The sequence below is a fragment of the Equus przewalskii genome, chromosome 27 (genome assembly GCF_037783145.1).
Source record: "Equus przewalskii isolate Varuska chromosome 27, EquPr2, whole genome shotgun sequence".
NCBI classification, from domain to species: domain Eukaryota; kingdom Metazoa; phylum Chordata; class Mammalia; order Perissodactyla; family Equidae; genus Equus; species Equus przewalskii.
This window is the reverse complement of record NC_091857.1, coordinates 28460213-28487237: the sequence shown is the minus strand read 5'-3', so window position 1 is coordinate 28487237 and position 27025 is coordinate 28460213. Positions and strand designations below refer to the sequence as shown.

General features: G+C 44.0%; 2 protein-coding genes and 1 long non-coding RNA gene across 11 annotated transcripts in view; 2 read left to right on the top strand and 1 right to left on the bottom strand.

The window, feature by feature from the left end:
* Window positions 1-6668, top strand: part of SCAF4 (SR-related CTD associated factor 4) — a 61936-nt gene extending 55268 nt beyond the window's left edge. For 3 of the 4 annotated variants that reach the window (XM_070597282.1, XM_070597284.1, XM_070597281.1), the window contains exon 20: window positions 926-6668. In XM_070597282.1, the coding sequence (XP_070453383.1) occupies window positions 926-1872 (947 nt within the window). In that variant the 3' untranslated portion in view covers window positions 1873-6668. The remainder of the gene's footprint in view (window positions 1-925) is intronic. The other variant, XM_070597283.1, reaches the window with a different exon arrangement.
* On the bottom strand, window positions 4665-11925 carry SOD1 (superoxide dismutase 1). Of its 2 annotated transcripts, XM_070597285.1 has the most exons (5): window positions 11701-11925; window positions 8351-8444; window positions 6887-6956; window positions 5927-6044; window positions 4665-4877 (listed from the first exon to the last, which is right to left on the bottom strand). In XM_070597285.1, the coding sequence occupies exons 1-5, from the start codon at window positions 11773-11775 to the stop codon at window positions 4770-4772; spliced, it is 465 nt and encodes a 154-aa protein (XP_070453386.1). In that variant the 5' UTR covers window positions 11776-11925; the 3' UTR covers window positions 4665-4769. The 2 variants fall into 2 exon arrangements, 1 of the variants encoding a protein (XP_070453386.1); XR_011533769.1 differs by having other exon boundaries at window positions 8351-11857.
* A 120-nt stretch (window positions 11926-12045) lies between these two features.
* Window positions 12046-26363, top strand: LOC139079825 (uncharacterized). 5 transcript variants are annotated; one of them, XR_011533765.1, is made up of 5 exons: window positions 12080-12219; window positions 12520-12615; window positions 17655-17759; window positions 18129-18324; window positions 26110-26363. It is a non-coding gene; the product is annotated as an uncharacterized lncRNA (long non-coding RNA). The 5 variants fall into 5 exon arrangements; XR_011533767.1 differs by lacking the exon at window positions 12520-12615 and having other exon boundaries at window positions 12046-12219; XR_011533764.1 differs by lacking the exon at window positions 12520-12615 and having other exon boundaries at window positions 12076-12219; window positions 17578-17759.
* The last annotated feature ends 662 nt before the right edge of the window (window positions 26364-27025 follow it).

The window sequence follows — 27025 nt, the reverse complement described above, 5'->3', positions numbered from 1 at the left end:
CGTTACTCAAGTGGTGAACCAAAACAGAAATCCTTCTTTCTCGTATCATTGTAAACGACACGTTGTTGAATTTATATGACTCTTACACCAAAACATGAGTAAACCCTCCTGTAAATGGGAAATAAAACCAGTAAGTCATTGTTTGTTTCAGCAGCACTTGCCACCTTTGGGAGAATGACTAGAAGGTGAATGGCTGAACCTTCCACATTGTTCGGTCATTTCAGCCTAGCAGTTTACGCATTATGCTGTGCTTTGGAAAGGGACTCGTGAAAATAAATTCTACTTTTGTGTATGGATCTTTATTTTATAAGCATTAGTGTTTAAGTAATGTTTACTGCATAATAACTACATGAGGTATTTTAATGACATTGAATCAAAGAGGCCTCCTTTACTGCCTTTTCTGGGTCAGTGACCCCATTTTCTCCTAGTAATAGGTTGAACCAAGACTTAGAGTGTCAATCTTTCCTGGAGTACACCTGAAATAACCTTCAGTTGGCTGGAATAGTTCAGTCCTTTATCTCATTAGGACTTTAGCAAGTTGTTTCTCAGTGTGTTTCTAAGTTTTTTGAGTGGTAAAACTGCTACTAATGAAAGCTGTATAAGGAGATTTTGACATACTCTTTCTAAAATTTGGTATGTTACAATTTCCTTTGCCAGCTTATCTCAACCTCCACCTATATTAGATACTAATATACATGTACTAGTAATACATATCTTTATATATATATCTTTAAGACTGCTTGCCCTGGGTTGTTACTGGGCCCTCACATTGAGTTTCTGACAGGTAGACTGGCAAACAAGATGAAATTTGAAGATTCTGGATTTAATTGCATTTTGCTTCAAGCTTCACAGGAAGTAGTTGAAAATAGAATGCCATCTTCTATGTTATTTTATTTATTACATTTTTATTTTTATTGCCTTTTAGGTACTCAAGGAGTTGCACCTGGTCCTGTAATTGGGCTCCAGGCACCATCCACTGGTCTTCTTGGTGCCCGCCCTGGCCTGATCCCACTCCAGCGCCCACCAGGAATGCCTCCGCCTCATTTACAGAGATTTCCTTTGATGCCACCTCGTCCCATGCCACCACATATGATGCATAGAGGTCCACCACCAGGACCAGGGGGCTTTGGAATGCCTCCACCTCATGGAATGAAAGGTCCCTTTCCACCACATGGCCCCTTTGTTAGGCCTGGTGGAATGCCAGGGCTTGGGGGCCCAGGGCCAGGCCCAGGGGGTCCTGAAGACAGAGATGGAAGGCAGCAGCAGCCACAGCAGCAGCAGCAGCAGCCGCAGCAGCAGCCACCACCACAGCCACAACCGCAGCAGCCGCCACCAGCTCAGCAACCACCACCAACTCAACAGCAACCACAACCATTTAGAAATGATAACAGGCAGCAGTTCAATTCAGGTAGAGACCAAGAAAGGTTTGGAAGAAGATCTTTCGGAAATAGGGTGGAAAATGACCGGGAACGGTATGGGAACCGTAATGAGGATAGAGATAATAGTAATCGTGAAAGGAGAGAGTGGGGAAGAAGGAGCCCTGACCGGGACAGGCACAGAGACTTGGAAGAGAGAAATAGACGCTCTAGTGGGCATCGAGACAGAGAGAGAGATTCTAGAGATAGAGAGTCTCGTAGAGAGAAGGAAGAAAACCGAGGAAAGGAAAAGCCTGAGGTGACAGACAGGGCAGGTGGTAACAAAACCGCTGAACCTCCCGTTAGCCAAGTGGGAAACGTAGACACTGTTTCAGAACTTGATAAGGGGGAGTCTGAGTCTGCAGTTGTAAAACCTTCTGAAGAGTTACCTGCTGAGGCTACCTCATCCGTTGAACCCGAGAAGGATTCTGGCTCAGCAGCAGAGGCTCCTCGTTAGAGACTGGAATTTGTCAAAATGTGACAGTGACACTTCCTGGAGTGTAGAGCTTGAGGTGTACAGATGCTGTATTATATTTGCTCCTGCTATATCACAGCCCCACAGTAGTTGGTGGGGAATTGTAAGCAATTTGATTGCTTCCCTTCTATTTAAAAATAGCCACAAAATAACAAAAAATACTGAAAATATGAATAAATATTACCCTTTTTGCTGTAACTTTTTAAAAGTTTTGACTTTAAAAAGTTTACAAATCGTAATTAGAAGTGCTATTTTTTTTTTTTTTAATTTAAGACAAGGTAACGGTGAAAGCTCCTCAAAAACAATAGGGATGTTTTTAATAAACTCTATTTTCGTAACAAACTTTAATGTGTGCTATTCTTCCTACACTGCATTAAGGTGGAAAAGGATTGTTCACCATCAAAGTTTGAGCTGTTAATACTGTATTGGAGTCTAAATTAGACTTATTCTGATGGAAATAGACATCTTTATGTAGTCATTCTCAAACACTTTCATCTGTAATACTTTTGATTTTTAGCATTTCAATCATAAGGTAAAGGTTTTAATGTTAATTGAAAAGCTTGTTAGTTTTGCAGTTCAATCAAGGTTTTCTTTTTTACCATTGGCTTTGTGGTAAATGGTGCCCTAATTAATTTGTAAAGAGAAATTTTGCTGGAGGGAAAATTGGATCCCATCTTACCAGTACTTTGTACTATAAATTATCTGATTGCCTGGGTATTACTTACTTACTTAGAAGGTTGGGTGTTTTTCTTACCATCCCATTAAGTTTTTCAAAAGGGTGAAAGAAATCAAGGTTAACATTTGCAACCTGAAAGCTTTTTGTCTTATTTTATATGTTTAAGGACTTAAATGCAACCTGTTGTTTCCTATAAGCCTTGCCTGTTGCCTTTCTTTACCAATGTCTAATCTCCCCTGCTGGGCAGAGGTAGACTAACGTTTTGCCAGAGTACTTTATCTCTTTTGCCTAAAATTGTTGGGCTAACTAGGAAAAATAGTTGTAGCTTATCCAAGAACTACTACATGAAGACATCCAAAGCCAAGCCAAACCTGTACCTAACTAGTACAGAAAAGCAGTCCGTCCCGCTGCCTACCCAGTGCCGAGGAAGAGACCTGCCGGGACCCAGCCCAAGGAGTTAGGCTCGGGGAAGCTTTTTTCTTCCTCCACTTCATTTTTAAAGTTTCAGTGTTCTAGCAGTTAACTTTTCTGTGTCCTCATCCCCAGGCGAAGCTGCTGTATTACTTTGGTTTTTAAATAGTATACTCTGCAGCAAGATCTGATGGACAGAATTTCTCTAGGGCAGTTTTCTTGGGTTTCTATCTATCTTTAGAAATAAGAAAAACCTGCTTCGTATCGGCAGACTCGAATTACAAAACTTTTCCTTAGTTTTCTGTAGGACCACTGAGAAGTTTAAAGTCGTAGCTGAAACTGCTTCTGGGAAGACACATCTGGTTATTTAGTGTTCAGATTCCAAGGACTTGCAGCCCTGTACTTCCAAGTGAAAGTAGTGAGAACACCGTGTTTGCACGTGACAAAACCCCAAAAACACTAAGTGGTAGCGATTACACGTGAAGCTTTAAAGGTCACAAGCGAGTCCCTGTATTTCAGTCCTATCCTGCATACGTACCAAACTGTACATTAGAGAAATCTGTTAAATACTGTTTTTAGATTCTCTACCCAGCTGACAGCAGTTTTAACCACCTGTTGTGAGCACACGGTTCTTTACTACCAATTTTAAAACTCTGAAGGCACTACAAATTGTCTGTTTCCGAATTAGCTTTTCCTCTCCTAAGTAATCTACATTTGATAAAGTACATCATATATTTATGATCAATCAGAACTGTAGCTTATTTCTGGCTTATCAAAAATATTCTACAACTTTCAATTAATAAACAACCGTAATGCACATAGTCAAACCTGAGTTAGGTTAACGTTTCATTTAAAGCATTCTCTTACAGGAGCACAAGTATTTACATTAAGAGAAAGACCTGAATTCACGAATTGGGTGTGTAAATTCTTCTCTTTAAACCTCCAGAACCCACAATCAAACATTTCCTTGGTTCCATCTTACAATGTTATTCCTTTAAATGGCTAATCTGAAAGTAGGCTGTGCCAACCTCTACTTTTATTATAAACTAAATGTTCACAAGTCTACAGAAATGTGCCATTTTGGCAGGTAGGTAAATTAATCTTATTCTTAGCTAACTGAGGCTGTAACTTGCCATTCAGTTTCACTAGAAGTTATCAAAGTGCTCTTAGACCATAACATTTACTTTTAAAAATAAACTTACACACTTTTGAATCAAAATGCTATATTGGTTAAGCAGGGAAACTACCTTCATTTCTCTAAAGGTGACAGGATAGTCTATTTGTCAAAGATTAAATTTCAGGTTAGCTTTAGCCAAAGACCAGCTGTTAAAATTTAAAACATTTTCAAAAGAGAGCTCTATGAAATAGTCAATACCTGTCAACACGCTACTCTACCTGTTTAAGCTCTGTGTCTGAGGGATCAAGCTAATTTGGAATTTCAATTTAGATACTTCACTAGGTTCAAGATACAGTGCCATATAGGGTACTTGTTTATTGTAGACCTGAACGAGAACTGAAGAAATTCACTTAAGTTTAATACTCATATATGATTAAGTCTGGCAAAATACAGAGATAGAAACGGACATTTTAATTGAATGAGTTTTAAAAAATTAAACAAATCATCCAACTGATCATAAATCAGTTGTCATTACAGGTACTTAAAGCAATTAAAAAAAAGTCACACAAATTACACTTTTAAGGTTACAGCGTTTAATGTTTATCAAGTTAAATTTCTACAACTAGCAAGATAACAGATGAGTTACTAGGACTCAGACCATGACACGGGGAATGTTTACGGAGCGATCCCAATCACACCACAAGCCAGACGACTGCCAGCGTTCCCCGTCTTTGTACTTTCTTCATTTCCACCTTTGCCCAGGTCATCTTGTTTCTCGTGGACCTTTAAGAAATTTTAAAAACATAGAAGTTAGGGCTATTAAGTAATTACCACCGCTTGTCAACAATACCCAAAAGACTTAAGAATCATTTAATATTTTTTAAAAAATGTTAAAATAGTCCTACTTGTAGGGAAATGTACTAATATTTAATCTAGTAGTAAAAAGTAGAAACTACTTAAAGCTTTTTCTTGATGATGCAGACATAAGTTACCTTTTCATACTAGGTACGTGTTGCTTTCTCTAAATGAAATACTAAAAACCCAAACATCACACAGCCACCACATGCTGGTCTTAATCCTCCGTGAGAAATTTTAGTAACCTCAGTTATAGTCAGCATTCTTTCACAGTACAAATTGCTTTGGAAAAAAGGAAAGGGAAGGTGAACCAAAAAACATCCATCAAAATCGTGCCTAATGAACAAGAGGCCTCTAAGTAAGAGGTAAATCCTAAAACTACTGAACTATTTAAACGACAGTATTTTAAATTTTGCTTATCAAGCACTGACAAAGTTGTAAGGACACAGGGTCAACTGCAAGGCTAGTGAACATTAACTATCCTCTGGGGTAGGCAAGAGCCTACGCTACGTGCTGCTCTGCGTGGACCAGACGCAGCTCCCAAGGGTCACTTGGAGCAACCACTTCCCACGTGTTAAAAAGTGATGATAACCTGCCAACGTGAAGGAGTATTAATGTCGCGGTCCGCCCCAGATTTTAGACTCCACAAAGTGTTCTGTTTAACTACAACGGGGAAAACCAACTGTGGCAAGAAAATCTGGCCATTTTAAAACTACAGACTACTGTTTCCGTAATATAAATCTCCTATGATCAAATGTGATCTACTTTATGACCGCGTCTTAGCAGAAGGGTGTTCTTAACTGACCTAGATCATTAATACATCTTCATTGTAATCATCCAAGAAAATAACTTTCCTAATCTGAACTAAAGGTACAATTTGTCTGGATCCTTACAAACCAGGATTAATAATCATGAAAAGATCTATGACTGTGGCTTAGGAGGAGCTTTACGCATATCCTGGTTATAAGAAAACTTACCACCATTGTGCGGCCAATGATGGAATGCTTTCCCGAGAGTGAGATCACAGAATCTTTCATATCCACATCAGCCTTACCATTTTCATCAGCAGTCACATTGCCCAGGTCTCCAACATGCCTAACAGTGACAAAGCATCAGAGAGATTAGGACTGATTTTCATTTAACTTACCATCAGGATAGTTCAGGAGCCGTATTAAAAACTGACTGAGTCAAACAGATACATGAGGGTGGACTAAGAAGTGGATATGGTAAATAGCAAACAGGACCCACTTTTCCAGATTACCGAAATTTTGGAAACATACAAATTTAAAAACAAGCAACTAGACATTCTTCAAACAAGGCTTCAAGTCTACAAACTAATGCTCTGGGAAGAGGTGTGGGATGAGGGCGCACCTCGATTTCAGAGGTAAAGTACCAAAGGGTAAAATTCTTAGTTACTGAGTTCTGCCGGTTAACTCTGGCATGGCTAAGAAAGCTATGCCCCTAGGCCTCTGTTATAAACATAAACTAATCCTTGTGCTTATTAAATTTATTGTCTTCCTGAAAGGCTCTCAGAAAATAAACACATACAAATGGAGTCTCACTGAATTTTCAATATCAAATTTTTATCTACAAAGCTTCCTAGGTTTCACCATAATGATTTGCTAGTGGTTGACAGTACTGTTATTCATGACACTTCCTGTATTAGTTCCCTTTGGCATCTGTATTAGTTCTATATTCAATAAATGCTACAAAACCAAATCGTTTTAAGTGTCCCCATTTGTCAATTCCTCAGCCCAGGGAGGAAGCCATTCTAGCACTTGGGGCCAGGGGGTGACATGGGGGGGCAACAAATGCAAGAGCAGAGGAGGGGGACACCACTCAGTTATCATCGCGTGCAATTGCAAAGAGTATACACATATCGACCCCAAAAAGCCACAACCATTATTTCAATACGAGTTCAGCATTCTCTCACTCACCTCTCTTCGTCCTTTGGTCCACCGTGTTTTTTCGACAGAGGATTAAAGTGAGCACCAGCAGTGGTACAGCCTATTTACCAAAAAAAAGTAGCCAAATTATGGAACAAAATTCCAAAATTCTAAAAAGAAACTGGTCATTGAGAAAACCTCAAATGGATAAAGTACTGACCCACACCATGACTTCTAGGCTAATAAAAACAGGATGCAACACCTTCAACAAAACGGGCAGATAGGAGACACAAGTTCTAATGCCTGCGTGACACTGGTAAAGTTAACACCCTGCTATGGGTTCGGTTTCCTCACTGCCCTGTACAATAAGAGGGCTGAGAGTTGATCTTCAATGGTTCTTCTATTGTTAAAATCCCATGATTATGACCCTAGGTCATTAAAAGGTACCATACCTTAACTATAAAAAACTTACCTCCCCAGCAACACATTACACCCAAGCAACTCTCCTGTCCGTGGCCTTTACTTGGTGCATGCAGAATATAGAATGCACCTTATGTCCAAGGGCTGCGGCCTCACACAACCCCAGGGGGCGGCGTTCAGACTGTGTTCTGTAAAAACGGCACTCCTGTGTGCCAGGGAATGCCATTCACACAGAACACAGCCACCAAGAGCAGGAGGTTCTTTCATGACATGGCTTTCTCCACTCAGAGGCTGACGGGAAGTTCCCATTGTTTGCACCTGCCATCTATCCCCTCGGCCCCCAGGTCCACCCCACCCAGGAAGTAGCAGAGTCTCAAAGCCACAGGGCAAGTGCCTCCCAAAGCAAAGGCAATAAACCAAGAAGCAACTTGAGAATTTCATAATTACTGAAATGGATCAAATCTGGACATGAGATCACTATTTACAGGAACCAAATTATGGAACAATAAACAAAGTGCCAGCAAAACAAGTCCAGTTCTCATCATAAAAAGTGTAAACATTAAGTTCAGATAACCCAAATGTGGCAAAAGATCACTAAGTGCAATTTAACCCTTAAACTTTTGTTAACTGGCCACACAGAGAAAATGAAAGTCAGTCCAAAGCATCAACAGCTGACACTCCATCTTCGGTTGGTATCTTACGTCTGTCACCCTCAGGCTCTGGTTCGGAGGCCTGGAGCTATTCTTACAGGGTGATGCAGATAAACGCACCTTGCGCGTGAAGCACCCACCCCAACCCCAGCTCACCAACACTGAGATCCCTGCAGAGGATACGAAAGGAGCGGAATTTTTTGTTTTCTTGAAAAACACCTGAGACTTATATAATCAAGCCATAATCATGAAAAAAACATCAACACTTTCCCCCTCCTTTCCACACTCAAGAGTCAAAAACCAGTTTTGTGGCTATCTCCCTAAGGCTGACCTTAGCAGTCATACTGACTTGACCTTTTTTTTAAAAGTCTAGGGGTAATTCTACTCGGTCCCGTTTATCTACTAGGTTAAACCGTGTGGGCCACTAGAGGAGCCCAGCACCCACCTTGTGTATTATCTCCAAACTCGTGGACGTGGAATCCGTGATCGCCTTTGGTTAATCCTTCAATGAATCCCTTCAGAACGACGGGCCCACTTTCCTTTATTCAAAGAAAAGCGCAACAAGTTTGAGAGAGCAAGTGCTGAATGATCTCCACCAGTCCCAGGAAAGTGGAAAGAACATGGCCTTGGGAGTTAAAAAAGAGCTGAGTCACACCCCGGGCCTGCAGCATCCCAGCAGTGACCCTCCCGCAAGCTGCTGACCGCTCATTCAAACGCAGTTGAGCGCGCGCTGGTTCTTCCTGTAAATACTTCTGAGTCGGTTATACTCGACATGGTGAGTCTACGTGTACACAGCAAACTTTTTAACCCAGATGTTAGCACATCATCCACTTCAGCATCTTGCTTTCTTCATGCACTCTTCCATAAGGCAAACATACACATTTGCCCTAAAAAAGAAGAAAGAAAAAGGCCCCCCGGAAATGTCCACCTGGCTACCGAGGATCCCTGCTCTGCATTCTCCACTAAGAGGGGTGATCTCCAGTTTCCGGCATAGATATTTTTGCTTCATAGCCAGAAAATACCCTATCCCACCGCCCCTGCGGGACTGGCTCTGGTCTAAACAGAGGTACTGTTTCTCAAGTGTTTTCAGGCACTGAAATCTAGATAACCTTCCCAGTCTAACTACTAAGACCAAAAAGCAAGGACAATAAAAACACCAGAGCAGAAGAAAAAACACAGGTACCACCATTCAAGCAATGGTGACGGGTAACGGTACCACGTGGCTGCACACAGAAATCAAGGCAGCTACTGAGACAGCCAGGCAGAGATCCTAGGAGTAGAATAAAATATGCACAGCATCAACACCACACAGTAACACACGGGATGGTGTGTTTGCTTTTGCTTTTAAACAGCCAGGGCCAACAGTTACAAGAGGTGCTAACCTGGAAGACCTGACTTCCCACTGGATAAATACCACCACTCAAAGGAAGTCATGTGGCAACTGCTGCCCTTTTTTGCTTTTCTTTTTGAGAACAGATATACTTCGATTCTTCTAAGGACAACTTTTAATTTTGGAAAAACTCAAATGTGGAATGTTACCCCCCAAAACACACTGTGTCATCAAAGCCCAGAATGGCCAAGAGGACAGGTTGTGTTAAGCCGCCAGTGAACGGGTGACACACAGAGCACACATATTTCAGCAGGAAGCCACCTGGGTACAACCCTACAGGGCCAGGCTCTTACCTCAAGTGAGTCAAACAGGTCAGGGACGCAAGAAGGAATGTCAACTGGCCCATGCCCCGTGTTGCCCTGGGCTAATGAAGGCTCAGTCTGGACAGATCTCCAAATTTTTCAAGAGAAGCTAAGACTTTGGACTTATTGGCAAAAATTTCTGAGTTTTAAAAATTGGGGGAGGAGGGTGGAGGACTGGAAACGAATCCAAAATTTTAAACACTCAATAGGCCAAACAAACACAGTTTACTGCCAGTTTAGTATATCTGCCTATCTGTGGAGCTGTGATGCTTAACTCTCAAGGGTCTTCATTCCGTACAAACAGCAGCATGAAAATGAAGTTTGGAACTTAAGAGGGCGCCAGCCACACAAGTGGCTCAGGGACGGTGGAAAAGCTAAGGGAACCTGGGTCACGAATGGCCTCACATCTTGGCTTCTGAATGCAGTGCCATTTCTCACTGGCCAGAGGGAAGGGATCCCTGAGGCTCTAGTATCCGGGAATTATGTGGGGAGGAGAGAGGAGGACAGAAGAAAGTATGGCAAAGGAAAACAGCAAAATTTAGTCAAATGCCAAAAAGCCTTTTCCAGAAAACGTGGAAACCTCATAAAGAAAAAATTAAGCTAGAGTTTAAGTTCTCCTTCACATAAATTTCATAGATGGACACTTCCCTAGATTATTTCTCCTGTCCTCTCGCATTTCTGTAAACCTCTTCAAAGCCTACATCTCATTCATGTATTAAATATTGTCACGATTAAGAAGCCAAGTACAACATAAACCATCTCCCACCGGGTGGTAACCTCACTAAGATTTGGGGAACACTCTTATCACAACCACCTTCCTTACACGCCTGTGTCTTGCAATATTATCAATAATGAGTATTTCTGCATATTTTATTTTACGAGATTTGTTCAGAAGTTTGTCTTCGACGACATCAGTAACGGGCCTATTGGAGAGCAATTTCAAAGTCGCTTCACAGAGAATTGGGTCAAACGACTCCAAGAACAGTTAAGTGACAATTCCATGCAATGTAAACAACGGTCCAGGTGTCCTTACTTCCATCTCCCAAACCACACCCACTATCTACAGAAATTCTCAACCCACGGTGCACACTGGAACCACCTTGGAAACTTAAAAAATAGCAATGCTCAGGCTGCACCCTGACAGATTTTTATATAACTGATCTCGAGTTGGGCCCCGGTATCTGCATTTTTTTAAAGCTCCCCATATGAGTCTACTGGACACCCAGAGTTAAAAGTCGCTGCTCTGGAAAACCTCCAGCAAGGGAGTTGCTCAGATCTGACTTTTGGAGCGCTGGAGGAGGAAAAGGAGCTTTGCCCAGGGTCATCTTCTTTGCCCTTACAGCCTGAACATGACCCAGAGCAGAGGTCAGCAAACCTTTCTGTAAAGGGCCACATTCGGTCTCTGTCGCATATTCCTGTTTTTCACGACCCTTTAAACACAAATAGATAAAAACCACTCTTAGCTCGAGGGCTGCACAAACATCAGCCCTGGGAAGGCACAGGCTCGCGGGCCGGAGTTTGCAGATCCCTAACCTAGGGAGCCCAAGTCGGAAAGCAAACCCCAAAAGGATAACGGATGCGACGACCTCCCGGCGTCCCGGAGTCCCGGCCCCTCCCCCACCCCGCCCCGCCACTCCAGGATCTCCTGGCCGGGTCGGGCCTCGGACTGCGCAACTCGGAGCGCGCAGGATCCTCGAGACCCAGAAAATGACCCTGCAAGGAAGGGTCTCCGCCTTGGCCCGCAGACGCCGAGGCGGCGGGCGAGGAGGCCCTGACGCCAGCAGCTCTCCTCGTGCGCGCTCTCTCCTCCCTCCCCGGCCGCGGCTCTTGGCACCCACGGGACCCGCTGGGTGTTTCCTCCCACACCCCCGCCCAGGCCTTTCCTGCCCGCACCCCGCCCAGGCCTCGCCACGCACGCGGCCGCCGGGCCCGCCTGGTGACTCAGCACCCGCGGCCGCGCGCGGGGGCGCCGCATAGCCTCCGGGCCACAGGCCCTGGGTGGCTCGGACCCGCCGGCCCGGCGCGGCGGGGGCGTGGCGAGGGCGGCCCGGGGCCTGGCCGGCCCTCAGGAGCACAGGTGCGCGGGCGCGGCCCAGCCCTTGCCTGCTGCTGCTCGAAGTGGATGACGCCGTGCACCGGGCCATCGCCCTTCAGCACGCACACGGCCTTCAGCGCCATGACTCGCGGGGTCGCGCTCTGCTCCGAGATCCGAAGGGACCACAGACGCAGCAGAAGACGCCGACGCAAGGCGCGGCGGGCGCGCCACTCACTTTTTATCAGCCGAGTCCCCGCGCCCCGCCCACCCTGGCCTGGAACCAATCACCGCCCGCGCACTTAGTCCCCTCCCCCCAGCGGCTTCCGCGCCCCGCCCACCCTGGTCTGGAACCAATCGCCGCCCGCGCGCTCAGCGCCCCCCTCCCTACCGGAGGCCTCGCGACGCCAGTTGCCGGGAACGGCCGGGGGCGGGGCCGAGGAGCCACGTGGGGAACCTTGTCCTCGGCGCTGCAGGCTGCCTCCGCCTTGCGGCCGTGAACCGCCCGGAGACCTTGAGCGTGGAAAAAAACATTTTTTCTCTCAAAGGTGTAACCTGTGGATCGCAGTAGGCGAAACTGGGAAAATGAGGTATACGTGCACGCCTTGAAGATCTGAAGTCACTCTGTCTGGAAATATCTTTAGTTATAACTGCCTTGGGTCACAACATTGTCTCATTTAGTTGGAAATTGGGACGCGTCAAGCTGGGTGCTTTCGTAGTTTTCATTTTCTGTCTTGCTTTCTGGTTTTCTGAGGGTGTGTAAAGTCGGTATATCTCAATCCTTGCCCTCACCTTTTCTTCTGTGCAATTTTCTTAGTCTTTAGCTCATAGAGCTGCTTATTTGCTTACAAGAATTCTGTATTCTTTTCAAATTGTTCCTGTGTGGCAAGGCCACAACCCTAAAAATGCCAAAATGTCAACAGATTGACTTCAATGCCTCTCTCGTATTTCGTCTGACTCTACTGCCACGACAGTCGAGGAGAAGGGTAAATAATTTATGATACCTCCGTACACCAAATGCTACTTATCCTTCAAGGAAGATATTTCAAAAACGTATTATGGAATGAGAAAACAATACAAATTACTTTTGTGGGTTTTTTAAAAAAGTGTAAACATATTTACCTGTGTGCTCAGAACTTTCTAGAAAGATGTACAGGGGACGGTGGGTACTTTTGGGGAGTGCAAATTCAAAGGTTACTGATGTTCTTCTCTTAGAATTTTTTTTCTGTTTGCAATGTGCGTGCATTTGTCTGCAACAATATGGCTTGGAATGAGAACCCTCCCCCACACACACACTTTTGTTGGGAGAATGGTTTGATAGACTTTGGTGGGATGGGGGCATGAGGAGAGAGGAATCTTTATCTTCCATCCTCCCAGCCGGTGCCTGAATAACAAAGGTGGATGAACTGTTTTCAGAGTGGAGGTTAAATTCACCTGGAAGCATGCATTAGACTCTTCTAGAAGGCTTGTTAAACCGCGGGTTGCTGTTATTTCTGACGCCGTGGGTCTGGGTGGGAACCCAGAATTTGCATTCCTAACTTGTCCCCAGGTACCAGTGATGCTGCTGGTCTGGGACCTCACTTTGGGAACCTCTGGCTTTTGGGTATTTTTCATGCCCAGTGAAGTCCACAAGGTGGGGGCAAGCTGGAGCCACTTGACTCAAAATAGGAGATGAGGAAGCCAGCTGGGTGGCGAAGTGGTTAAGTTCATGCACTCTGCTTGAGTGGCCTGTGGTTCGCAGCTTCAGATCCTGGGTACAGACCTGTTATACACTGCTTGTCAAGCCGTGCTGTGGCGGCATCCCACATAAAACAGAGGAAGATTGGCACCGTTGTTAGCTAAGGGCCAATCTTCCTCACAAAAAAAAAGAAGAGATGGGGAAAGTGCTCTGAAAAGAAGTGTAGAGAAAGAAGCCGCAGACAGAGGCCAAAAAGGGGCACACCTGAAGGGGCTCTGCCTGCTGGGGACTTCTGCTCCATTTACTTTGTGCAATTTAGTTGTGAGGATGGCAGAATACTGAGGCCTAATTCAAGGCCAGAGTGAAGCAAGGACAGAGGCTGCTCCAGCCATGTCTAGGTTGTGCTTTCCAGTCCTTCTGTCTTTTGGTCTTTCTTCCTTCTTCCCTCTCTCCCTTCCTTCCTACTCTGAGTCATCCTCTGTCAGAGATACACAATCCACATTGTTTTATCATCCTCTGAAAAGTGTACGTTTGTGATTTTGCTTGTTGAACTTACTAGTATTCTCCAGATAACTGGCATGTGCTAGACAGTTGCATAAATGTGCAAGTGAGAGCCAAAAGGCCTTTGCCCAAGGCCGCAGTTTCTTTGGGTTCCAGGAAGTTGAGAGTCAGATTTCAGTTCACTGGGAGAGCTTGGCACTGAGGCTGACCACGGATACAAAGAGTGGCCCTGGGACATTAAGTCTCTTCTTTTGAGATATGTAGACAAAGCCTGGACAGCCCCTTGTTGGGGTCAGTGGAAGGGCTTGTGTCCTGCGGGATTAGGGGACCCCTGAGGTTCATTCCTAGTACCGCCCTCACACCTGGGCAAGGGGGTCCCACACTATAGAGGCCCCCGTTCTGTCCCTCCTCTGGCCACTTCTCCCATGGGAGAAAGAGTCTGTGGAACTGAGAAGATGCTGCCACCCAGAACCTTCCTCCTCTCCTGGAACAGGGTTAAGGAATTTAAATATGTGAATCTGAACAGTATTTGTGTCTTCCTAAAGCAGATGTCTCGGCCTTGGCACTATGGACATGTGGGGCCTGATAACTCCTTGTCATGGGGGGCCGGCCTGTGCATGGCAGGATGTCCTCAGCCTACTAGATGCCCCCGGCACCCCCTCTCCAAGCTGTGACAACAGGAATTTCTCCAGGCATTACCAAATGTTCTCTGGGAGGCGAAATTGCCTGTAATCAAGAACCACTGTTCGAGAACACGCATTGAGTACCCAGGACCCTGGAATTTCCTGCCCAAATAGCTGCAAGCCTGTTTCCCACCATCAGTACACACCTAAGCTTGACCATAGTCCCCTCTCAGTGCAGCCTGGAGCCTGGGGTAGGGAAAAGAGGAAAGACCAGGGACAGGGGGCTGCCTCTCAATCTGCTGCCACCTTCCTACACAGAACTCAGAGAAGTCCAAGCATTCCAAACTTGAACCTGCCTTCCACGTCTTCATGAAGCTATATATATGTTAAGGCAGGAGGATGGGTTCTATTTTATTGGGCTGGGTTATCTTGACTTATAATGTTTAAATATCTAACACATAGTATAAGGGCCTCCCTTTGTGCTCTTGTCCCTGTCCTGTAAAAGTGAAGAGAAGCCTATTCATGTCGACCTTGAGATCCTGTAATCGAATGGCTTTGGGGCGCTCCTGCCCCATAATCTAGTGACAGAGTTCACGTCTCTCCAACTGGGGTGTGACTGGAGAACTCAGGTAATTTTGAAAAGTTCACTGTTATACCAGGCCCATCCCATGGAGAGTCCTTATCTCCAAGAAGTCCCAGAACGTGGCTGGAATCTGACAGTCAGAATGGAGCACAGTAATCCAGAGGGGCTGATTTTGTCAGGAATGGTGAGGAGGTCTGGATGCCTGAGATCAGATTGCAGGCGTGCAGATGACTAAGCAGTTTAGAGTGTGGCATTCTGGCCTTCCTGAGAACGGAAATCTGTGTTTTGGGACCTCTGTAGTTAGGAGGTGAGCAAGAAGGTAGACCAGAAGTTCAGTCTCGCACCTCCGTTCCTTCTTCCTCCTTTCTTAGGATTCGTTTGTCTCTTTTCCCCTTTATTTCATCTTTCTCTTTCCATAAATCATTTTTCCTTCTGTGACCCAAGGCCATTTCTCAGTAAATGTGTAGTTTTCTATTAATCTCCTTCACCTCACACATCACAAAGGGATTATCACCAAGGCCTTTGCTTATGAAAAACATGTTTTTATGAATTGTAGGAAAATGTCAGAACTAATGGAAATGCACAAGAAGCAAAGTACAAAGAGAGAGGTTTTTTAAATGCTGAGAAACAAAAGCCCTAATAACTAGAAAGCAAATTAGAAATAGTTGAAAGTGGTATTAGCTAGTCCTACCTGCAGATATTTAATGGTAGGAAATCCTCAAACCCCAAAGCTCTTGCCAGTAAACGCTGTTAGATGATAGCAGAGAATCATGAGGTATCTGGGGCATTATTGAAAGCTGGAGAGGGCAAAGTATAAAAATGAATTTAGATCGTGAGTAAGCAGAAGTGAACAGCTTGGGATTAGAAATTTGCAAACTCTAATTGAGAGTCAGCTATATATTTAACAATCTTGGCAATAACGCTACCTGTTTAGCACTTCCAGCCTGCACTCTGGCTCATTCTCGCCCCCTCTGTCGTCTCGGGTAATTTTCTCCAGAGCTTGGCTGTAAATCAAAGGTACCTGGGCCAGGTGTAGTGCTTGTCAACCCTGACTGCACAGTAGGACCACCTGGGAGCTTTTCTGAAAAACACTGTGCTTGGACCCCATTGTGTTCAAATGTTCAAACTGTATATTTGAAGTGTAAATGCACATTACGTTCCTGTAAGATACATGCAAAACTAACAGTGGTGTCCATTAGAAACGGGCTGCTTACCTTGGCCCTTTTCATCACATGAGAAAAATAAACCTCTATTTGGTTAAACAAGCACAAACAGGTTTCTGTTATATGGATCAAAAGCAAGAGGAAGAGCTGCCTGGATCTAACATCTGTTGCCAATCTTCCTCTTTTTTTTTTTTTTTTTTCCTTGAGGAAGGTTCACCCTGAGCTAACATTCATGCCAATTCGTCTGCTTTTTGTATATGGGTCACTGCCACAGCATGGCCACCAACAAGTGGTGTAGGTCTCTGCCCGGGAACCCAACCAAGGCCGCCGAAGGAGAGCACGCTGAACTTAACCACTAGGCCACAAGGCTGGCCCCAGCAATTTCTAACTCTACAGGAGTTTAGCAGGGAGTGGCATGATTATGTTCATATGTAAGAATGGTGCCTAGGATATCTGAGTGGGTGGGTTGAGAGGGGGTGGGGTGAGTCTGAAGGCAGAGAGTGATAAGGCCCTGGCTTAAGGCCGTTACTGGGAAAAAGGGGAGAGATAATGAAAATGGAAGCTCAAGCCTCAGTGACAAACTAGTCGTGCAGGGCGAGGGAGGGGGAAGGCCATGTTAGCTCCCAGGTTTCGGGCTTAGAGACTGGGTGAATGAGGAAAGCAAGTTAGGAACAGAGAGCTTAATTCAGGACAGGGTACATCTGGGTGCTGGAGGAACCTTGAAGTGCCGAGCTGGAAGCGTCCACTTGGACATGAGTCTGAGCCTTGGGGTCACCCCTAAGTCTGGGCTCTGTATCAAACTTAACACACCGTGCTATTCAGATTTGTAGAGAAAATGCAGTTGTTTATTCCCTCTAGGGAATATCCTTGTCTTCGTGATCCTTACCACTCTGGGTGGGTAGGAATCGGTGCCACTTAGATATGCTAATGATGTTATCTCTCTTTTAGACGGTCTCTTTAGAGCAGTGATTTAGAGCAAACCTTAATAACATTAGAATCAGCTGGAAGACTTGTGAAACCAAAGCTTGCTGGTCCCCACGCCCCAGAGGCTTTTTTCTTTTTCTAAAAAAGCCCAGCTTTATTAATATAAAATTTATGTACTATAGAAAAATTCACCCATTGTAAGTGTACACTTCAGTGATTTTTTTTTTTTAGTAAATTTATGTAGTTGGCAACCAAAATGCACCTTTAGAACATTTCCATCAGCCCAACAAGTTTCCTCGTGTTGGTTTTTGCCTAATCCCTTCTCCTACTCTGAGCCTTAGGCAACCACTGATCTGCTTTTTCCTCTGTAAATTTGCCTTTTCTGGACATTTCTTTTTTAAACAATTTTTTTAAAAAGATTTTATTTTTCCTTTTTCTCCCCAAAGCCCCCCGGTACATAGTTGTATGTTTTTTAGTTGTGTGTCCTTCTAGTTGTGGCATGTGGGACGCCACCTCAGCATGGCTTGATGAGCGGTGCCTTGTCCACACCCAGGATCCGAACTGGCGAAACCCTGGGCCGCCGAAGCAGAGCGCGCGAACCTAACCACTCGGCCACGGGGCCAGCCCCAAGGACATTTCTTAGAAATGGAGTCCTACAGTAGGTAGTCTTTTACATCTGGCTACTTTCACTTAGCGTAATGTTGTAGTATTGAATCTATGTTGTAACGTGTATCAGTAGTTAGTTCCTTTTTGTGTCTAAATACTGCTCCCTTGCATGGATATACCACAAGTTGTTTTTCTACTCACAAGTTAAAGGACATTAGGAGTTATTATGGGTTCAAGTTCAAATTGTGTCCTTTCCAAAATACATTCTGAAGTCCTAACCCCTAGGACCTCAGAACGTGACCTTGTTTGGAAGTGGGGTCATTGCAGATGTAATTAGTTCCAATGGGATCATACTGGAGTAGGGTGGAGCCCTCCTCGAGTATGAGTAGCGGCCTTATTAAAAGAGGAAATTTGTTCACAGACACGCACACAGAACGAACACTCTGTGAGGGTGAAGACAGAGATCACAGTGATGTTTCTACATGCCAGGGAACACCAAAGATGACCAGCAGACCCCAAGAAGCTGGGGGAGATGCCTGGGACAGACTCTTCTTCACAGCCTCAGAATGAACCAACCCTGCTGACGCCTTGATCTCAGACTTCCAGCCTCCAGAGCTGTGAGACAATCCATTTCTGTTACTTAAGCCACTCAGTTTGTTACAGCAGCCCTAACAGACTCATACAGGATTATTTCCAGGTTTTGAATATCGTGAATAATTCTGCCCAGGACATTGGTATACATGTCTGTGGATATACAGTTTCATTTCTCTTTGGTTTACTTTTTAACTGTTGTTTAACTTTTTAAAAACTGCCAAATAGTTCTTCGAAGTGGCTGCATCACTTTACATTCCCGTCAGCAACATGTGAGGGTTCCACTTTCTCCGCATCCTCACCAACACTTGGTATTATTTGTCTTTTAAATTATAGCCATTCTAGTGAGTGGGTAGTGGTATTTCATTGTAGTTTTAATTTGCATTTCCCTAATGACCAATGATGTTGAGCATCTTTTGTTGTGTTTATTAGCTATTTATATATCTTCTTTGATGAAATGTCTATGAGAGTCTTCTCCCATTTTTTGGACTTGTAACACTGGCTGGAACCTCCAGTCCAATGTTGATTAGAAGGGGTAAGAGCTGAGATCCTTGGGTTGTTCCCAATAGTTGGGGGAAGAGTGCAATCTTTTACTATTAAGTACAATGTTATCTGTAGGTTTTTCATAGATGCCCTTTATCCAGGCTGAAGAAGTTCCATCTATTCCTAGTCTGTTAAGACTTTTTGATGTGAAAGGGTATTAGATTTTGTCAAATGCTGCTTCTGCATCTATTGAGATGATCATATGCTTCTTGTCCTTTGTTCAATTAATCTGGTTTATTACATTGAGTTTCAGATGTTTAACCAACCTTGCATTCCTGTAATAAATCCCACTTGAACAGAGTATATATTCCTTTCTCTTTTTTTTTCTTTTTTTTTGAGGAAGATTAGCCCTGAGCTAACATCTGCTGCCAGTCCCCCTCTTTTTGCTGAGGAAGACTGGCCCTAAGCTAACATCTGTGCCCATCTTCCTCTACTTTTATACGTGGGACGCCTACCACAGCATGGCTTGCCAAGCGGTGCCATGTCCACACCCTGGATCCAAACCAGTGAACCCCGGGCCACCGAAGCAGAACATGCAAATTTAACCACTGCACCACTGGGCTGGCCCCAATATATATTCCTTTGTATTTGATTTGTTGATACTTTGTTAGGGGATATTGTTCTGTAATTTTTTTCCTTGTAGTGTCTTTAGTATCAGGATAATACTAGTCTCATTGAATAAGTTGAGAAGCATTCCCTCCTCCTCTATTTTCTGAAAGAATTTATGAAAGTTGAGTTATTTGCATTTAAATATTTGTGGCCCAGTGGCGTAGTGGTTAAGTTCATGCCCTGTGCTTCAGTGGCCCAGGGTTTCCCAGTTTGGATCCTGGGCACAGACCTGGCACCGCTGTGGCCATGCTGTGGCAGGCGTCCCACATATAAAATAGAGGAAGATGGGCACAGATGTTAGCTCAGGGCCAATCTTCCAAAAAAATATATATGTATATTGGTAGAATTCACTAGTGAAGCCATCAAGACTTGAGCTTTTCTTTGTGGGAGAATTGTTAATTACTAATTCAATTTCTTACTGGAAGTCTATTCGGATTTTCTATTTCTTCTTGAGTCTGTTTTGGTAGTTTATGTCTTTCAAGGAATTTGTCCATTTCATCTAAATTGTCTAACTTGTTGGTATAGAGTTGTTTGTTCATAGTATTTCCTTATAGACTTTTAATTTCTATAGGGTTGATTGTAGCGTCCCCTCTTTCATTCTCGATTTTGGTAATTTGTGTGTTGCTCTTATTTTCTTGGTCAATCTAACTAAGCAGTTGTCAATTTTGTTAACTCTTTTCGAAGTACCAACTTTTGGTTTCAATGATTTTCTCTGTTGTTCTTCTATTTTCTATTTCATTGATTCCAAATCTAATCTTTATTATGTCTTTCCTTCTGCTTGCCTTGGGTTTGTCTTGCTTTTCTTTTGTCTAGTTTCTTAAGATTGAAGCTTTGTTTATTGTGTCAAAAGTGACTAGAATGGAGCCATTTTAAAATGGAATCAGCGCTGCCTTTCTAGAGAAACTGCCTTGCTCACTTGAACCTTGGACTGGGCCAAACCTATGGACTGGAACAAAATGGCAATTGTTTTGCAAGCAATTGTTTGAAAAGTTTGAAGGAGAACAGACGTCCTGATCACAAAGACTGAGGATTGTGGACCTTCTGAAGACAGAATCAATAGTCAATCAATGTTTAACTGAGACTAGCTCTCTGCCTCCAACTCCAATTAAAATTCTTTGTAATACAACCTCCCTTCTTGGCCTTTAAAAGCCCCTGGCTTTTACTCCCTAGGAGGACACTATTTAGGTTTCTACCTGAATCTGTGCTTCCTGAATTGCAGTTCTTTGATCCCAAATAAATGCTTTGCCTCTTAAACTAGTTTCTGTTTTTGCAGGATGACCATTGATTTGAGAACTTTCTTCTTTTCTAGTGTGGATTATAAATTTCCCTCTAAGCTTTGCAGTAGCTGCACCCGTAACTTGATATGTTACATTTTCATTTTATTTTAGTTCAGAACATTCTCTAATTTCTCTCGTGATTTCTTTTTTGACCCATGGGTTTCTTTAAAGTGTAGCGCCTCACTTCCAAATATTCGGCGATTTCCTTCTGTTGCTGAGTCCTAATTTAATTCCATAGTGAATTAAAAGAATAGAGTTTGTATGATTTCATTCCTTTTAAATGTATTGAGACTTATTTTGTGGCCTGGCATTTTATCTGTTTTGGAGGATGTTCTGTCGCATTTGAAATGAACGTGTATCTGTAGTTGTTTAGTGAAACATTCCACGTGTATCAATTAGACTGCCTGGGGTGATAGAACTGTTTAAGTCTTCTGTATCCTTGCTGATTTTCTGTCTAGTTTTCTGTCAGTTATTGAAAGTGGGATATTGAAATCTCCAACTATTATTACTGTATTGTCTACATTTCCTTTTAATTCTCAGGTTTTTTTCGTGTTTTTGAGACTCTGTATTTGACACATACATGTTTATAGTTGTTATACATTCCTGATAGAATAACTTTTTTATCATTAAGAAACATCTCTTTGTCTCTAGTAATATTTCTTGTCTTGAAGTCTTTTTTAGCTGATATCCAGATAGCCACCTCAACTCTCTTATGGTTATTGCTTTCATAGTAAATCTTTTTCCTTCTGACCTATTTGTATCTCTGAATCTAAGATGTGTCTCTTGCAGGCAGCAAATGGTTGCATCTTACCCTTTTTATCTAAGCTCAACATCTCTGTTCTTTGATTGGGATGTTTGGACCATTCACATTTAATGTGATAATGTTTGAATTTACATTTTCCATTTTGCTATTTGTTTCCTATGTGGCTCCTATCTTCTTTGTTTCTCCATTCCTTTTTTACTGCTTTCTTTTCTGTTAAATATTTTTTAGTATGTCATTTAAATTCCTCTGTTAATTTTTTTTTACTATTTTAAAATTTATTTTATTAGTGGTTACTCTGTAGATTATAACATCTTAACATCTCAAAACCTAGTTGAGATTAATACTAATTTAATTCTGGTAAAATACAAACTTTGCTCCAAGTTAGCTCAATTCTCTCCCCTCTTCTTTGTATTATTGTTATATGTATTACATGTAAATGTGGTATAAACCCAACAATGTAGTATTATGATTATTGCTTTATACACTCATGTCTCGAAGTTAAGAGAAGAAATGAGGAAATTATATTTATAGAGTCTCTTATATTAACCCACATATTTACCATTTCCAACGCTTTTCATTTCTTCCTGTGCATTTAAATTGCCCTCCGATGTCACTTACTTTCAGTGTGAAGTATAGTATTTCTTGAAAGGCAAGGCTGTCATCACCTCCACTGACAGTGCCCCTGGACGTGGGCATCACTCACCACACCAGATCAAGTGAGCCCCCTGCAACCATGCACGTAGCTGCCAGTGCTCGTGGCCTGCCTTGTCCTGGCAGAACCGCCACACCCACTGGGCTCCAGGAGATGGAAGCGGTCCTGGGCAAGAATGGTCAGACAGCCAATGTTCTTACCCAAAGTTCAGCAGTTTTTCAAGCATAAACGCTTCTCAGATTGTTGTATGCCTTTGGTCAATTTCCAGAGCACTGACATCGTTGTTTTTTTTCCATTTTATCTAACTTTATAGTTGGTTTCTGGGGAGAGGATTTGCTGACCTTTTCACATGGCCGTAGCCAAAAGTCTCTTCCTCCCCCTATGTTTCTGATTCTTTAGACCCGGGGTGTGGCTGAAGGATTTGTATCTTAGTGAGTTCTTAGGTGATACTAATGCTGCTGCTCCAGGGACCACACTTTGAAAACCACTTCGTTAGGTTAACTCAGTCTCTTTTAGGTGTTAAAACAACTTTCTCAGATATGAATTTGCTATGAGCACATATAAAGTTTTATTTTAAACTTGCTGCAGAGGAACAAAGAGTCTAATAAAGCAAGTTCAGACATTCCTTTCTGGTAAAAACTTTTGATAGAAGTGAAGGTGACCAGATAATATTGTTTTTTTCTTTCTTTCTATTTTTAAGATTGGCACCTGAGCTAACAACTGGTGCCAGTCTTTTTTTTTTTTTTTCGGCTTTTTCTTCCCAAATCCCCCTACTATATAGTTGTATATTTGAGTTGTGGGCCCTTCTAGTTGTGGCATGTGGGACACCGCCTCCACATGGCCTCGTGGCTGGTGCCATGTCTGCGCCCAGAATCTGAACTGGCGAAACCCTGGGCCACCACAGGGCCGGCCCCAACCAGATAATATTGTTAACATTAGGTTCAAAAAAGAGCTGTCAGTTGAAAGATTATCTGTTTAACACCAGCTGATGGTCAACAATTGAGGTGACTCATGACAAGACAGTGCAGGTAGATCTTAACTGCTTAACGTTGGGTCTTAATCTCATCAAAGTCTAAGAGGAAATCGCTCAATTATTTTATCGTAGGTGCTAGACACTTCCCCGAGGAGGTTGTTAGTCATCCCAAGCCCCACAGTGCTTCTGCAGACTGCCTTCCTCAGATTGTGGACGATTTGGTGTGTCACTGATAAGTGCTGAGTCCTCTCCTTCCTGCTGTCCCACTCCAGGATGGACCCTGGGCATCTGGTTGGCTGAGGTCAGGTGGCAATGGAGGAGGGGCCTTACATCCGTGTGATGTCATCAGGGCTCTTGTTGGTTTCCCGACTGGTGACAGCTGCACTGTGACTGGTCCCATGCCTGTCATGTGTGGTTCTGACCATTTGCCTCTTGTCACCAAGTCCCTTCTTCTTTGTGCTGCCCCTAGGCTTCTGCTGGTCCACCCGTCAGTTCAGCCTTTTTATATCCCAACACTGGGATCCACAGCAACTTCTGGGTGCCCTAGGTGCTAGGCACAGGCCATGTTTTGCGCCTCAGACTTCCCTACGCTGCCACCTCTGTCCACACCCAACTGGCCTGTCCCTGTGCCGTGTTGGAATGTCTCCACATGGAGCATCTTCTAAGCTTTTCCCCATCTCTGCCCATTATTGTATGTGTGCCACCAGTGCTCCTAAAGTTCGCAAGGTCTTCCATTTCCATCTGTTTCTCCGTCAACCCTCAGAACTCACAGGGAGAGAGGCAGCGAGGACCTGCGTGGCTCATACCGCTTACTTCCTCTGCGGCTCTCTCCTTGTCCCTTTCTTCCCACAATATTGAAGAAAAGGTGTTTTGCTTTCTCCGCCTCAGAGCATCTCAAACTTTAGCTGCATCAGAACCCCCCTGGAGGGTTTGTTAAAGCACAAATGACGCAGCCCCATCCTTGGAGTTGCTGATTCAGGAGGTCTGGGGTGGAACCTGAGAATGTGCGTTTCTAACAAGTTCCTAGAGATGTCGCTGCTGCTGCTGGTCTGCTAACCACACTTAAGAACCACTGGTCTACCTTCTACCCTGATTTCTTTCTTTTTTTTTTTTATTTGAGGAAGATTAGCTCTGAGCTAACATCTGCTGCCAACCCTCCTCTTTTTGCTGAGGAAGACTGGCCCTGAGCTAACATCCATGCCCATCTTCCTCTCCTTTGTATGTGGGATGCCTACCACAGCATGGCTCATGAAGCAATGCCATGTTCACACCTGGGATCGAACCGGCGAACCCTGGGCCACCAAAGCGGAATGTGCGCACTTAACCGCTGCACCACCGGGCCAGCCCCTACCCTGATTTCTTGCTACCCCGATTTCAAGTAAAATTCTATAATCTTTTTACAAGGCTTGACTCTTGATTTGTTAATGCACGCTAAAGGAACTTAGAAAATCATTTTCTCTCAACAAAAGTTTTTCACACTGTGATCTTCTTTTTTTTTTTTTTTTTTGAGGAAGATTAGCCCTGAGCTAACATCTGCCGCCAATCCTTCTCTTTTTGCTGAGGAAGACTGGCCCTGAGCTAACATCTGTGCCCGCCTTCCTCTATTTTGTATGTGGGATGCCTGCCAAAACATGGCTTGATAAGCAATGCATAGGTCCGCACCAGGGATCCCGTGAACCCTGGGCCACTGAAGTGGAACGTGCAAACTTAACCACTACGCCACCAGACCAGCCCCTCAAACTATTATCTTCTAAAGAGGGGCAACTGTAATTTGTTGTCCAAACAGGGACACCTTTGGTAGTTAAACAGATTAATATTAATAATAATGCCAAGCCCACAAGAGGAGATGGGATTGTCTCAGGCAAATCAGGATGCCTGGTTACCCCATGCTATGGCCTCAAGAAAATCATCTTCGGAACTCAAAGCAATTAATTCCTTGTTCTAGGAGTGAACAACCTCTCCTTTCCTGGGACTGAGAGGCCCATGGCTCAAACTTGGAGTTGGGAGGCTACCAGGGACTACGATTTAAGAGGGCAACAAAAATGCAGTGGTTTAATATTTTCAAAACATCATCCCCATCATATGTATTTGGAGTTATCCAACTGTAGCGCCAAAGAGCCCAGCAGCCTGTAGCCACAAAATAAAGGCCGTTTGCATTTTCCCCCTGGCACGAGCCCCCACCGGCTCTATTGGAAACTAGCGCTTCTTCCCGTCCCCAGGTGTCCTTAGCTATTTCTGGGCAGACCCAAAGTAGCAGCTCACGTGTACCCACAAACCAGAATGTCAGCTGCAGCCTTCACACGGCCTCGTTCTTCCTCTTCTGCTCTGGCTTCTTGTTCCCATCCGTAGTCCACAGAGCCACCTGAGAAATTTCCCTCTGCTCCTGCCCATCATGAGGACCCCCAATTCCATGCCTTGGGGGCTGCCTCCAGATGCTCTGTAGTCTCTGGTACTGGAGTGTGGCTGGGTTTCCTGCCGAGGCAGAGAGGAGGACAGCCTCCAACTCTTGCCACACTTGGTTTCCTGGGCCCCAAGTTGGATATATTTTGAAGGCAATGCCAATAGGATTTTCTGATGGTTAGGACGTTGAGTGCAAGAGGAGAGGGGTCCAGGATGATTCCAGGGTTTTGGCACGATGCACAAGGTCGTTATTAAATAAGATGGTCTGGAAGACTGTGGGTGGAGCCGGTATGAGGGGAAAGATGAGTAGTTTTGTTAGTGCCACCTAAATAGCTAAGATAAATACAGCCAATGGTTATAGGTTAGCATAAAGGAAGCCATCTTACAGAGAGGAACCATGTTAGGACTATAAATGACCCTGATCCACAAGACACCTCCCCTGTCTTTGTCAGCAATGCTGTAGTTTGCATGTGGCCTAGATAAGTCCACCTGCTTGTCAGAAATATGCGTGCTCTGCTATTTTCATAGCCTTGGCTTATACATAGACCTCTCTATTCCGATAAGGCAATAACTTTGTTCTCTAAATTTTCCCAGGGATGTAACAACCTCCGGGAAAAAGACTTCTGCTGGTATCCATCACCAGTGACGGGACAAAGGGATGATCTGGAGTCTCAAGGACTACAAGACCAGATGGTCAACATTCCAAGACCTCTGCCCCCCAACCTTCAGCCCATTTGCCCTGTATAACTGCTGCAAATTTTTGTGGTTTTAAGACAGTTCTTTGGGACACTAGTCTACTATCTCCCCCCTTGCTAGCAAGCTGTAATAAAAAGACCCTTTGTCTCCTACCCCCTTGCCTCTCGATGGTTGACTTGTCTTTGCAGCGAGAAGATCCCTTTTGTCGGTTACAGTTTCATTTCTGACATAGTTAAGTTCTCGATGTCTCTCAGACACCTCAGATGAGAAAGATAATAACGAACCTTCCCTTTCAACATCTACATGGTTACCGTAGATGAAGAGTTGAATTTACATGTAAAGATTATTTTTCAATTCCAACAGCTGTCAACAAATTGCCAGCCCAATGGCTCCGATTTTCTTCCAGAGTCTATCCTCCCCTGTGGGACTGGAGGAAATCCCAATTCTCTAAACCAGCCAGGGTCACCTCATTCTGCATGTCAGTAATGAGTTTAGGGGTAAGCCTGACACCCACCCAATTCCAGTCAGTGAGACATATGGGGAAGTCATCTGGAGGTTTCTGGGAAATGTTCTCTTTCTTTAAAAAAGATAGGCAAAAGGAGGAATTGGTCTGGCTTCTCCTCCTGGATGTCCTAGGGCAACCATCTTGCAAACATGACAGGAACTAAACTGACTAAAACAAGCCAAGGATGCTCAGGCTGAAAGATGTCATCTTCTAGCCCACTAATTAACAAACTGGAACCACCCTCTCTCTGGATCTCTTTTTCTGCAAGATGATACACCTCTTCATAGGTTAAGCCATTTCAAGATGAGT

Coding starts and splice junctions, on each gene's coding strand:
- SOD1 (XM_070597285.1), bottom strand. CDS start 11,775: ATGGCGCTGAAGGCCGTGTGCGTGCTGAAGGGCGATGGCCCGGTGCAC. Junction 6,957..8,350: donor GTTTGGAGATAATACACAAG/GTGGGTGCTGGG, acceptor TTTGGTAAATAG/GCTGTACCACTGCTGGTGCT. Junction 6,045..6,886: donor GGACCAAAGGACGAAGAGAG/GTGAGTGAGAGA, acceptor TGTCACTGTTAG/GCATGTTGGAGACCTGGGCA.